The following is a 12,487-nucleotide window of genomic DNA, read 5'->3' as shown; positions in this document are numbered from 1 at the left end:
GTTCGCGTAAAAAACACGTCTGTGCGCAACGATACACTCACGGGGAACTAAGCCACGGAAGAAGATATCCTCGCTCGGCTCTCTCTCATTTTCGCTCTCGAGCTTCTCTTGTTTAGATTGTTTTGCTTCCCTCGAGCACTCTCTTGCGCTTCGACTTGAGTTGAGACTTGGGAGAAACAAACGCAAGACGATGGATCAAAACACTGGTATCTCAAATCCTCATGTGTTGGTCACAAGCCTTCTAAGCGGCTTATGATGGCCGACTGCCAAGACCACAAAATAAGAGGGTAGCCGTTATTCAAAATAAAATAATATTTGAACAGTTAATTCTCAATGTTCTTTTATCTTAATAGTCATAAGTAAAAAAACACAATAGAATTAATATATGAAATACACTTTTGTCGTGAATACGACTTACTTTACTATGGGGTGCCTTTTCAAAATTAGCCATATGAAAGAATGGGCAGAACTTAATCGTGAATATCTCGACTTGTACTAATGGTAGCAACATAATTCTTTTACCATTACATCAAAAATATGATCAGGAATTTAAGATAATATTTTGAACAGTGTGAGATAACCACAAACAACTTAAGTTTTCTCAAAATTTGAAAACAATATGGAAAAGGCGGGTGGGTAATGCCAGAGACATTACTGGATGTCGCGAATACGAAAAAACTGACACGCTTCCATCACTTTTCCGAATATCAGTTAGTTGATTGATTGTATGAATTGTGCAAGCTCTCTCCTTTTTCACTAATAGAGTTTGAAGCGATGCATCTACATTAAAGTACAGATTAGTTACATTAAACAGCTACTATTCTACAACTATATATTCCAAACTTGAAATAATTCCTTTTTAATTTGATGTAGTTTATTTTGATTGATGCTATAAAGTTCGAAGATATCAGATTCTTATCGAAATTTTAGTACGAGACAATTGCAATGGCCTGGTCTGAAATGTATCGACGATCTTCGGTATGCAAGAGTGATTTTAATACTAATAATGGTGATAATAATAATAATAACAATGCAGAAAAATCTATATATATATATATATATATATATATATATATATATATATATATATATATATATATATATATATATATATATATATATATATATATATATATATATATATATATATATATATATATATATATTAAAAAAATACAGTTTAACCTGTATATATGGCAATCCTGTTTCGCATGGCATATTTTCACAAGACCCTGTACTAGTATAAAGATGTGTTCAACATCATCATTCGGCATTGCCGTTCGTAATTGAATGTGTTAGTGACGGTGCAAATTATTTAAACTTCTCGTGTGTGTCTTGTTTCGGTAACAGTTGCTCAGAAAATGGTAGGAAAACGACAAAATTCAATTAGTTCTTTAGGATGATCATTAGCACTTGAAAGTGCTTTGAATGGGCCTTGCTGGACTTTTTGGCTGCCCTTCTACCGGTTTTCGGTGCCATCGTGCTGACGGTGTCTCGTACGTTTAGAGTAGCTGCTTTAACTTAAATGACGCTATTTCTCACATAACATTTCATTTTATACCTGCTACTGACTACTAATACTACTTGCTAAAATTCCTTTCCTATTCGCAGAACGGGAAACAGTGAGACGACAGGTCCTCGATGTTGCTTTCGTGTGTCTTGTTTCGGGAACAGTTGCTCAGCAAATGGTAGGAAATTTTTTTGCATAAATATCTGTTTATTAATCTTATTTTTGTGTATTACATCAACATTTTACAGTAGTTTGTTGTTTTAACTCTTTGGCCTTTCATCTTTGTTGTGCATACGATTCGTTATTAATAATAGGCGTTTTATTTATAAATGGTATGAAAAATGAATCACTCAACTTTTATATGGATGCTCTTGTATAGATGCAGACATCTCGCGTTCTGATTGGCTGGTGCTGTCATAGGTTAAATCAAACAGATTTTACAATAGTGTACTATTGAAAAACTTCAATGCTGTTGCAATACATGTTCAAGTTGAAAATTTTCGATTCTATTGGTAGTTAGAATATATAAATCCGTCTACTGACCACTGAACTATGAGCTTTCAAAATACGAGAAAGGCAAACGCGCCTTATGAATTATCCTCATTGACACTCGTTTATACCAAACATTTAAGAAAAGTTTAATTTTGAACTATTTGAGATTATGTCACACAACTGAAAATTTTATCATAAAAATGTGATCATATTTCCGATGGCATGTCACAAGAATTATGTTGATTCATTAGATACAACAGGAGATGTTCACGATCAAAAACTTATCACTCTCTCAGAGGATAAATTTTGAAAAGGCGCCCCATAGTAAAGTAAGTCGTATTTACAACAAAACTCTTTATTTTCGCTTGGGTTTTTCGCGCAAGGACGACGATTTTGAGGTAGTCAGGGAACCTGGTCGAAAATCGATCATTTCTTTTCGTGCGCTCGATGGAAGCAGACGTCGTGGGAGTTAAACCATCAACCAGCAGCGACGGAGAGTGCACCTTCTGTGTGGTTAAAACCTCAAACGCTCAGGTCGCAACTCTCATTTGCTTTTCGGTAGTCGTAACGAGAAGTTCAAGTTTTAGATCTTAGCTTTGCAATATAGGTTTAGAATTCAGAGTCTGCGTGCTGAAACTGGATTCTGGAACTGTATTCCGGAACTGATTTGAGTTTCGAAATTGCACTTCTAAAATTGAAACTGGATTCTGAGTCTGTTATTGGCTCTAAATTTAGTTCTTGAACTCAGGGTCCAGTTCTTTATTCCAGACTTCTTCTATTCGGTTCTTTTTAGAACCATAATAATACTCCTAAAGAATTATGCGGAATTTTACTTTACTGTACTCCCATTTTGGTAGTCATGGCGAAAAATTATCTTCAAGTTTCAGAGCTTGGTTCCGGAATATGGGTTTAGAATTCAGTCTGCGTGCTGAACTAACTTAACTCGTCACTCTCCATCACGAACGCTTTCATAAGTATAAATAAAGCGTGTCATATTCGTATTCACGACATCCAGTTATGTCTCTGACATTACACACCCGTACTTTTATTATTTTCATTTCTAAACACGAATTTAAAAACAGTTTCACATCAAATGAAGTAATTAAAGAATCCAATCGGCGTGATCAGCGTTATGGTAATTCTTTTTACTTAACCCATGTATTTAGAAAAAAATTGGACGAATTTTTCTATTTACTTGAGTTTGAACTAAAGCAGATGATTTAAAAAATGATTATTTACCTGTTGTTATCAAACATATGATCTAAAATTGTCCTATACACTTGAAAATCTCGGATGAAATTTGAAGTTTTCAGTTCACATACAGATTTAATTTATGCTTATGACAGACATGTGATATCGGAATCACTGTACACCATGATATCACATGTCTGTCTTCACCCTGAAACACGGTTGTATCACGCGAGCATCATTGGCGAACGATGGTGAACTCATGAAACAATATTTGCTTCTTCTGAACATCAAACAATAAACAACCATCGTTTTATTTTGAGAAAAATCTCGGTAAAACCAGCATAAAACTTATATACTTCATCAACGTTGTAGTATATTTTCAAAAACCATTCAAACCAAGAAATGTTCATAAATTTGGTGAAGTTTTGAATTACAAATAAGGAAAACAATATATTCATATTAGTACATAAAATCAGCACTATTGAGTAATTGTTTTCTATTGAATAACAAGTAAATTTATTGTTGAAATGGATTCAAAAACATAATGATTCATATTTGAATGCACATGTAGTAATAATAAACGATAAATATGCAATACATCAATAAACCAATTGTGTAATCATCCTGTTTATTGGTGACCAACCGAAATTCCATTTATCACATTTGTACCCTATATCTACTTCTGGAAACTCTAAATCTTCTATCTACTTTGTCTTATATCATCAGGTTGAATGCAGTTGGATAGAAAGAAAACTTGTTTTTAAATTGTTTTGGGTATGAATGGAGAACAGCGAATCATGTCTTTCAGTGGGGGTAAATTGAAGCAGGACCCGTACCAAGTAACATATTCAATTTAATAAATACTTGTAGTAGTTTTCAGTGCTACTACATAAATAATGCATAACAACTTTGAACTCTTCAAAATCCCACTAAACCATTATGAGATTATATTCCAGCCTAGTAAACCATTTTTCATAAGATTTATGAAGCAAAATGAAGCATCAAACCTATGTCAAATCTATTTCGAAATGATATTAAATTCAATAAGGTTTTAAAACCAGTTTTATGATAAACATATTCCTTTTTATGAAAATTTCGTTATGAAATGGTTAGATTACCGTTTTTGATGGTTACATACAGAGAATATCTTATGTCGTTTTCGTTTTTAAACTGCACTACACCGGTGCAGTGCTACACCATGGCATGAATAAACGAACAGAAATGATGAAAACATAAACAGTAACCCTTGACTACAATAAAAGATTCCATTGCACAGAGCTACACCGAACTTTTGATGAGTGCTACACCAGTGGTATCGGTGCAGAAAAAGTGTAGCACTGGAGTAGTGCAATTGATAAAAACGAACGGTTCCAGTGCAGCTTTCGCTGCACCAGTGTAGTGCAATTTAAAAACGAAAACGACATTAGATTTATTTACTATTTTGAGGCTCAATGTTGCTTGTTGGTAGAAATCAGCTTCGTTGCATAAAAAACTGTCATTGAATGAAAACTAACACACAAAACTAGTTTAATAATTCAGAGAGGCATTGATTATATCTGTCATTATTCAGTTACTAGGAATATACTTCAAAACGCAAAAATGTTTGGTTTTTTTTATTATCGATCATCGGAACTGGGTAATCAAGCTTAGTTTTGAGTTGTTTCGTTTCACTGTATATTCATTCTATGCACAAAACAAATCTGTCACCTCATCGTTGTACTCGTACTGCATTGTACAGAAATCATTGTACAGAAATCACATGTCTGTCAGCGGTATTAGATGATAAAACATAAATAAATAGACAAGTAAAATATTTTTTGATCATAATTTAGCAATTGATCTCAAAATCCAACCATAAAAACTAAGAATTTCCCAGATATGAAAACAGTACCCAACCTCACTTCTTCGAATTTGATATTTCATTTTACGATTTCTCCATAAATCTCAATAAAACATACCACGGAAAGTTACTGAATCATTAGTGATCGATTGATTTTTACCAAATTTTCACACGTTTTTGTATGTTAGTATTCGATTCATAATCAAAACCTGTTTTAATCCACCTAGTGGTGTAATGATGCCTTTCTCATGTATATAATATTCAAAATTTTTCTCTTCGATTTTTGAAAGAAACCAAGAGATTTTTTGTGCATAACATACAGAATAAAACAGTGCTTTGATTGCGTAGGTAATCCTTAAGAAAACGAAGTGGGTTCAATATTATATGCACTTCCGGCACCGGAACCCGAGAACCGGTATAATCAAAGCCGGTTCGTACGGCCACCAACTAACATGACACACAAACTCTACTAGTATGCACTCTAAATTACGATATAAATGTTCCGAAATGCATCCTAAATCATTTAAATCTAAGTTTGTGGAAATGTGTAGTTTTGAGACCAGTTTAGAAATTTTTTACGTTATTTGTTTCGCCGGTTTAAGTTACGGTGTACAATATTGAGCACACTTTACCCTATAACTCCGGAACCGGAAGTCGGATCCGGATGAAATTCAGGAATTCCGTATGGGACTCGGAGACCTTTCATTTGAATCTGAGATTGTGGAAATCGGTCAAACCATCGCTGAGGAAAGTGAGTGAGATCCATTTTGGTTTATATGACCACTATTTCCGGTACTTCCGGAACCGGATACCGGGAACCAGGATAGCCGGAATCGGTTTGTTTAGTTGCCTACTGATAATGACTATCGACTGGTGTAGTTTTGAAACCAGTTTAGAAAATTTTTTTACGTTTTTTTGTTTCGCCGGTTTAAGTCACGGTGTACAATATTGAACACACTTTACCCTATAACTCCGGAACCGGAAGTCGGATCCGGATCAAATTCAGGAATTCCGTATGGAACTCGGAGACCTTTCATTTGAATATGAGATTGTGGAAATCGGTCAAACCATCACTGAGGAAAGTGAGTGAGATCCATTTTGGATTATATGACCACTATTTCCGGTACTACCGGAACCGGATACCTGGAACCAGGATAGCCGGAATCGGTTTGTTTAGTTGCCTACTGATAATGACTATCGATGTGTGTAGTTTTGAGACCAGTTTAGAATTTTTTTTACGTATTTTGTTTCGCCGGTTTAAGTGACGGTGTACAATATTGAACACGCTTTACCCTATAACTCCGGAACCGGAAGTCGGATCCGGATGGAATTCAGGAATTCCGTATGGGACCACGAGACCTTTAATTTGAATCTAAGTTTGTCAAAATCGGTTCAGCCATCTCCGAGAAAACCTAGTGAGATTATTTGACACATACACACACACACACACACACACACACACACACACACACACACACACACACACACACACACACACACGCACGCACTCACACACAGACATTGTTCAGCTCGATGAACTGAGTCGAATGGTATATGACACTTGGCTCTCCGGGCCAATTTTCACTAGTCGGTTTTTCAAGTTATTGCATAACCTTTCTATATGAGAAAGGTAAAAATAATACCAAACCGTTCCAGCAAACTGAACGAATATTTCGTGCAGTATATCGTTCAACAAGCGCTCAACGACCAACAATAGAACGGCCTGCTGAGAGGGCAACTAAGTCAGAAATTCGAGGAAAGTGAAATTGTCAATGTTACCGAACATTTCAGTAAAAATAAACCTCAAATATATTATAAATTCAGCTGCGTAACCATTTTCTATCCTAATTTTTAACGCTTATAACCCATTTTTTTTTTTCGTTTCAATTATAGAGGCTTTAACATTAATGTCATTCACCTCTTCGGGCCAGAAAAACTTTCGGACCCTATGTGCGGGGTTGGGAATCGAACCCAGGCGGGCTGCGTGAAAGGCATCGACTTACCCATCACACTATACCCGTCCCCTTTATAACTTATTTATATTTGTTGATGAAATTATTTAATTTAATTACGAATCGATTCGGAAACATTTAACTTAACTTTAGAACGCTCTCGCCACATTTCGCAGAATTCTGGAGCTTTTTACCGAATTTTCGGTAATAAAACTTTTCTTGAACTGTCAAACTACTAAAAAGTTCTGTAAACCAAATGGAATCGTCAATCGAATGATTCGGTAATTATTTTGTTTTTGTTGTTATTTTTTGATAAAATTCAGAATTTAAATGGAATTTTTGATTTGAAAAAAAAAACAACACAAATTTCGATCTCATGATTGTGTTTATCGGATTTGGACACTTTTCACAGAAACGAATGCAGCATATTAGAACCAGTGGCTACGGTTGTATTGCCTTACATATCCACGAAAAAAGAAAATTATGTTTATCGGTAGCAGTCGGTGAAAAGTGATATAAAATTGCGACTTGATGTCCCGGTTGACCGGAATTATGAACGCCTTCCAGAGTACCGCACAATCCGTCGAGTCCACCAGCCAGAAGTTATCTTCGAACGATATGTGTTGGCAGCAAGCAAAGACATCATATTAACAAGATATCCAGCTCTCACATTTCCCGAACAAATCATTGGCAACATCCTTTTTTGCGAGCATGTCGCCCTCAGGTGAGTCCGCATCGAAACTCATACATAGAAGTAGGGGAGAGAAATGTCAAATTCGTGCGCGCCAAAATAGCAGGGCTGTGCACCCATACAATTGACATGACATGTTGAATGAGACGCCGTGCGATGGTGTTGCTGAACTGAAGATTGAGATCGCTCCAAGCTGACAGGGTCTGCAGCAAGTAAACATATTGATATGAAGTTACTTTCTACTCATAAGTACAAAATAGTTTTAAGGAGTTCTAATGTTTTGAAAACATGTGCACCGGCACCTCAATCCATTCGACAAACCCCTCAAGATTTTTTTTCATTTGTTTTACAAAAATACACTTACTGAAAGTTTTAATAACTGTTTGACAGCTAGTATAATAAATATTTACAGAAGTTCGGTAATTGGAAGATAATTTAACCATACTGATGGTATGATTTTTGCCGTACTCGGAGACTATTTCAATATACTGTATGAATTGTAATATTATTTACAGAACTCTGTAATGAAAACATGTGTAACACTGATGGTCTGGTAAAAATTTGCATAATTTTTATAGAATGAAATTCATGTACCGAAACATCGGTTATTTCTAATGATTACTCGTTCTCGTTAAAGGAATTACCAAACAACGGAATCAAATCTTAGTGTGGTGGGGTAGATTTCTACACTACATTTCTACACAGCGCTACTTCAAACCTTATTTATTTGGTTACGGTTTACTATAACTATAATAAACCTTTACGATATTTCAATCTGATCTTTAGTCGTTTATTTACACTAAAGAGCCTTATTTTTATTTAACTTAACCGGTTGAGCTATGACCTTTCAAAGTTTGTCTGAGGTAGAAATGAGCCCCACGAGAGTGGACTTACGTTAGTGTTTTGCAGATAGCTACTACTTTTTTGTGAGTAAACTATCTTAACACAGTAAGCAACAAAAATGTACTGTTAGCTACAAATTTGCTGAACAAAAGCATTGCCTATTTTGTACGTGGAAGTAAATATTTGATAAAAAAAAACAATAAATTATCCTTTCTATCATTTGCATAAGTACACGCAGAAAAATAAGTAAGTCAAGTTATTCACGAAAGTTTCATTACATCGGTTTTTTTTAATAATATATTTAAAAAGGCACACTGCCTTAGCTCTATTATGCCCAGGGCATTACTTAAGACTAGGATGATTTCTACAGTTGTATCATCGGATTAATTTCAGATATTATAAGTCTTCATTAAAAATATAATAAATCCAAACAAATTAAATGTGTTTTTAAACAAAGGATTCAAAATCTGAGTTAGAGTTACGCTCTCAATGTCTACGCTCCTTATTCTTGCATATATTATCTGGCAGCATACGCACGGAAACGTGTGTCAGTGTTGCAAACTGCCCATAGCAACGTGCGCCTGTTTGTTTTGACTATCTGGTAACCAACGAAGCGAACATAAAAATTACAGCCAACTTGAAAGCTGTTACACTATAATATTATACAATATAAAATAATCTTTAAAACTAAACATCAAGAAATATAAGGAATCCTGTTTAACAATGTTTCGTCACGAATTTGGCCTTGCGATGGATCGGGATCAGAATGGAGCTTCTGTTGTGTTGTCCTACCAGGTGGATGATCTGATGGAAAAACTAAAACTGTTGAATTTCGAGAGACTGTTGTTAAAAGAAATGAAAATGAAACAAATTAATCGATACTACTTCCTGATGTCCTTCAATCCTGGTGAGCAATTTTTCATGTTTACTTCTATTTGTGCCTGGCTGATTCGAACGATAGGCAAAACATTTGACCAACCACAAGAGTTTGATGATCCCAATATGGTAATAGCAAGAATCATACGCGTGCTGCAGGAGATGGTTGGTACTTTTTATTATCACTTTGTTGGAGAAAAATAACCTTTCCTTCAGGATGTCCCTACAGATTTTCAAACAAACAAGTTGATCCAAGGTGCCGGTCCAATTTGCATTTATATCATGGATTGCTTAGCAACGCAGGCTCTGAAGTTGACCAAATTTCAGATCAAGCGGCCAGAATGCAAGAAAGAGGATGATCCTATGGTGGACTTAATAGAGAACGATTCCGAGATAATACTCGAAAAGGTCGAAGAAGAACAGATGGCCGGAGCTAGCGATGAAAGTGATGATGAAGGAAATGGATTATTCGATTTAAACTTGATCGATCAAAAGAGCAAGAAGATAACTAACAAAGAGTACAAGGTGGATTCATTGACTGATAGTGAAAACTGGCGCTTAGAACTGGACCGAGTACTTCCACAATTGAAGGTGGTGGTCAAAACGGACCCAAGAGATTGGAGAGCTCATCTAGAACAAATGAGAACTTTAAGATCAAGCATTGAAATGACTACACAGGAAACGGGTAGTCAACTGAAAAAATTGCAAGCGGATATAAGCTACGTGATGGAAAAAATTGAGAGCCGTGAGAAACATCTAAATATTGATCTGAAGGATCTAATTGACACATACAAAGGAATCTTGGTCGAGTATAATCAAATTGACAAACGGATCAAGGAGAAGGATGCTGAGAAAACCGAAAAAGAGCACGAATTTTCCAAGATAACTAACGAACTCGAGAGCATTAAGGTTCAAATGGAACAACGTGGAAATTCTATGACTGACGGAAGTAAGATTATTTTAAGTAATATTGTCTGTTTTGAATAATATATTTTGTTTTATGATTCGCAGGCCCATTAATAAACATTAAAAAAGCAATTTTTAGGATTAAAGAAGAGATTTCCGAGATGGATATCAAAATTGGCGTAATGGAGCATGCACTGAATTCAGAGATAATAAAACAAAGTGCACAATATGCGGAATTTGATTCGTTGATTATGGCAGCTCACTGATCTTTTTTATCGAGCTGGGAAAATATTGCAGAAAAAATCGTAATTTTAATTGTAAATATATGTTGAAAACGTTAATGTATATATAGTATTTACTTTGTGGAAAGCATGCATAAAGTTTATTTCTCCATACAAACGATCACACTCCGAATCTATCGGGGATGTGGGAATCAAAAATCAATTACTTTAAAGCAATGAGAAAGTTCTCGCGGAATTGAACTGAACTTTTTCTTAACTTGATCTGAACTGAGCCGAAGTAGACCAATCGTAGTTGCATTTCGTGATTGATTGAATGAGTGAAAACGCACAAAGAATGAAAAACGGCTGCATGAGAGAAGTAAATTTTTTTCACTGTGCATACTCACCCACTCAGAACTTTTTATTCCGTGGTAAATATCGACACCGGCCACCACCAAAGATTCTACTACTGAGAAAGAGAAGGAATGTTAGTCCTATACTCGTTTCTAGAGACCGCGGATATCTCTGCATGTACATGAGCATCATAAGATAAGTGTATTAGTAGAGATGGGAAAAGATCTTCGATATGTCTTGGTGAACAATACGATCTTAACAGAAAGTACGGCGAACAGAAATTAATTTCCGGAATTCGTAAAACTCGAGACAGTCAGGTGATTAATCACATCGTTCATTTGCCAATTCTCTGTTCAACGGACTGCGATTGCATTTGAGAGCATATATTTAGCATATATTATATAAACTGCCAACAATATAGTTTTATATAATTTATCAGCATATCATTTTAAAGAGAATATCCATTGTCGTTTTGTTAACAGTGTAAATTTTTGAATCCTATATAATTCCTTGTCTGTTTTCAAACTTTGTGTTTGAGTGGATTAATGAGCAAATATTTAAAAAAAATGATTTTGAAGTTATACATAATTTTGGTTGAAGTCAACGAAACATTTGAATGGAATAAATAACTGTAACTGAAAACAGTAATTCACAATTAGTAAAAAAAAATACTACCTGGATTATTGTCATTATAGTTCAAATTACTACACGGACAAAATTCCGTGAGCAAAACGAGTCATGATTCGGAGAGAAGAGTGTTTCTCGGATCATGAACCATTTGGAATAGTTTCGTACTTAGACGTAACCAGACCCTGTCAGCTTGGAGCGAAATCAATCTTCAGTTCAGCAACGCCATCGCACGGCACCACATTCAACATATCATGTCAATTGTATGGGAGAACAGTGCTGCTGTTGTAGCTCGCACGAATTTGATGTTTCTCTCCCCTACTTCTATGTACGAGATTCGATGCGAACTTGCCTGAAAGCGCCATGCTCGCAAAAAAGGATGTTGCCAATGATTTGTTCGTGAAATGTGAGAGCTGAATATCTTGTTAATATGATGTCTTTGACGTAACGCACCTGATGGGTATAACTTCATGCGTGTTTTTGCTGCGATGGTGATCTTTACAACATAAATTCAGGCGTTTTGCTTCAAAGTATGAAGATTGCAAATATGAATTAAATTAAACAGTGCGAAGAACATATTGTTACGAGTTTAGGTTTTTTTTTACTCTAACCAATTTCTCAAATGATGTGCCTTTGAATAGCATGATAATGAAGAGCTTAGCGATTTTTTAATATTAATATCAATTCAATTAATCTATATCATTTTAGTTTGTAATTAAAATATCGCTTTTTCTGAAATCGACGTTTTTGAAAAACGGTTAAAATTACATATTCTTTAAGCAGTTATGCGTTCATTGCTCCGGGTTTGATAACGTATTTGAGAGTTCATTCAAACGAACTGCATGAAAAAATATATGCGAATCGAGCCTCATAAAAACAAACTTTTATCTAAATCTTTCAAATACTTTTATTAAAACCTGTTTTAATCCACCTAGTGGTGTAATGATGCCTTTCTCATGTACATATAATATTGTGGTATTCTAT

General features: G+C 35.1%; 1 protein-coding gene across 1 annotated transcript; it reads left to right on the top strand.

Moving 5' to 3' along the window:
- Positions 1–9,139: 9,139 nt before the first annotated feature.
- On the top strand, positions 9,140–10,646 carry LOC131432334 (intraflagellar transport protein 57 homolog). Its single transcript, XM_058598541.1, has 3 exons — positions 9,140–9,560; positions 9,612–10,344; positions 10,407–10,646. The coding sequence occupies exons 1-3, from the start codon at positions 9,243–9,245 to the stop codon at positions 10,565–10,567; spliced, it is 1,212 nt and encodes a 403-aa protein (XP_058454524.1). The 5' UTR covers positions 9,140–9,242; the 3' UTR covers positions 10,568–10,646.
- The last annotated feature ends 1,841 nt before the right edge of the window (positions 10,647–12,487 follow it).

The sequence above is a fragment of the Malaya genurostris genome, chromosome 2 (genome assembly GCF_030247185.1).
Source record: "Malaya genurostris strain Urasoe2022 chromosome 2, Malgen_1.1, whole genome shotgun sequence".
NCBI classification, from domain to species: domain Eukaryota; kingdom Metazoa; phylum Arthropoda; class Insecta; order Diptera; family Culicidae; genus Malaya; species Malaya genurostris.
Note: the sequence above shows the minus strand (reverse complement) of the source record. Positions and strands in the feature narration are given on the sequence as shown.

What these genes read in the sequence shown, in the direction of transcription:
- LOC131432334 (XM_058598541.1), top strand. Translation starts at nt 9,243, where the DNA reads ATGTTTCGTCACGAATTTGGCCTTGCGATGGATCGGGATCAGAATGGA. An exon ending in TACGCGTGCTGCAGGAGATG is followed by an intron (nt 9,561 to 9,611) that starts GTTGGTACTTTT and finishes CCTTTCCTTCAG; the next exon opens with GATGTCCCTACAGATTTTCA. An exon ending in AAATTCTATGACTGACGGAA is followed by an intron (nt 10,345 to 10,406) that starts GTAAGATTATTT and finishes TATGATTCGCAG; the next exon opens with GCCCATTAATAAACATTAAA.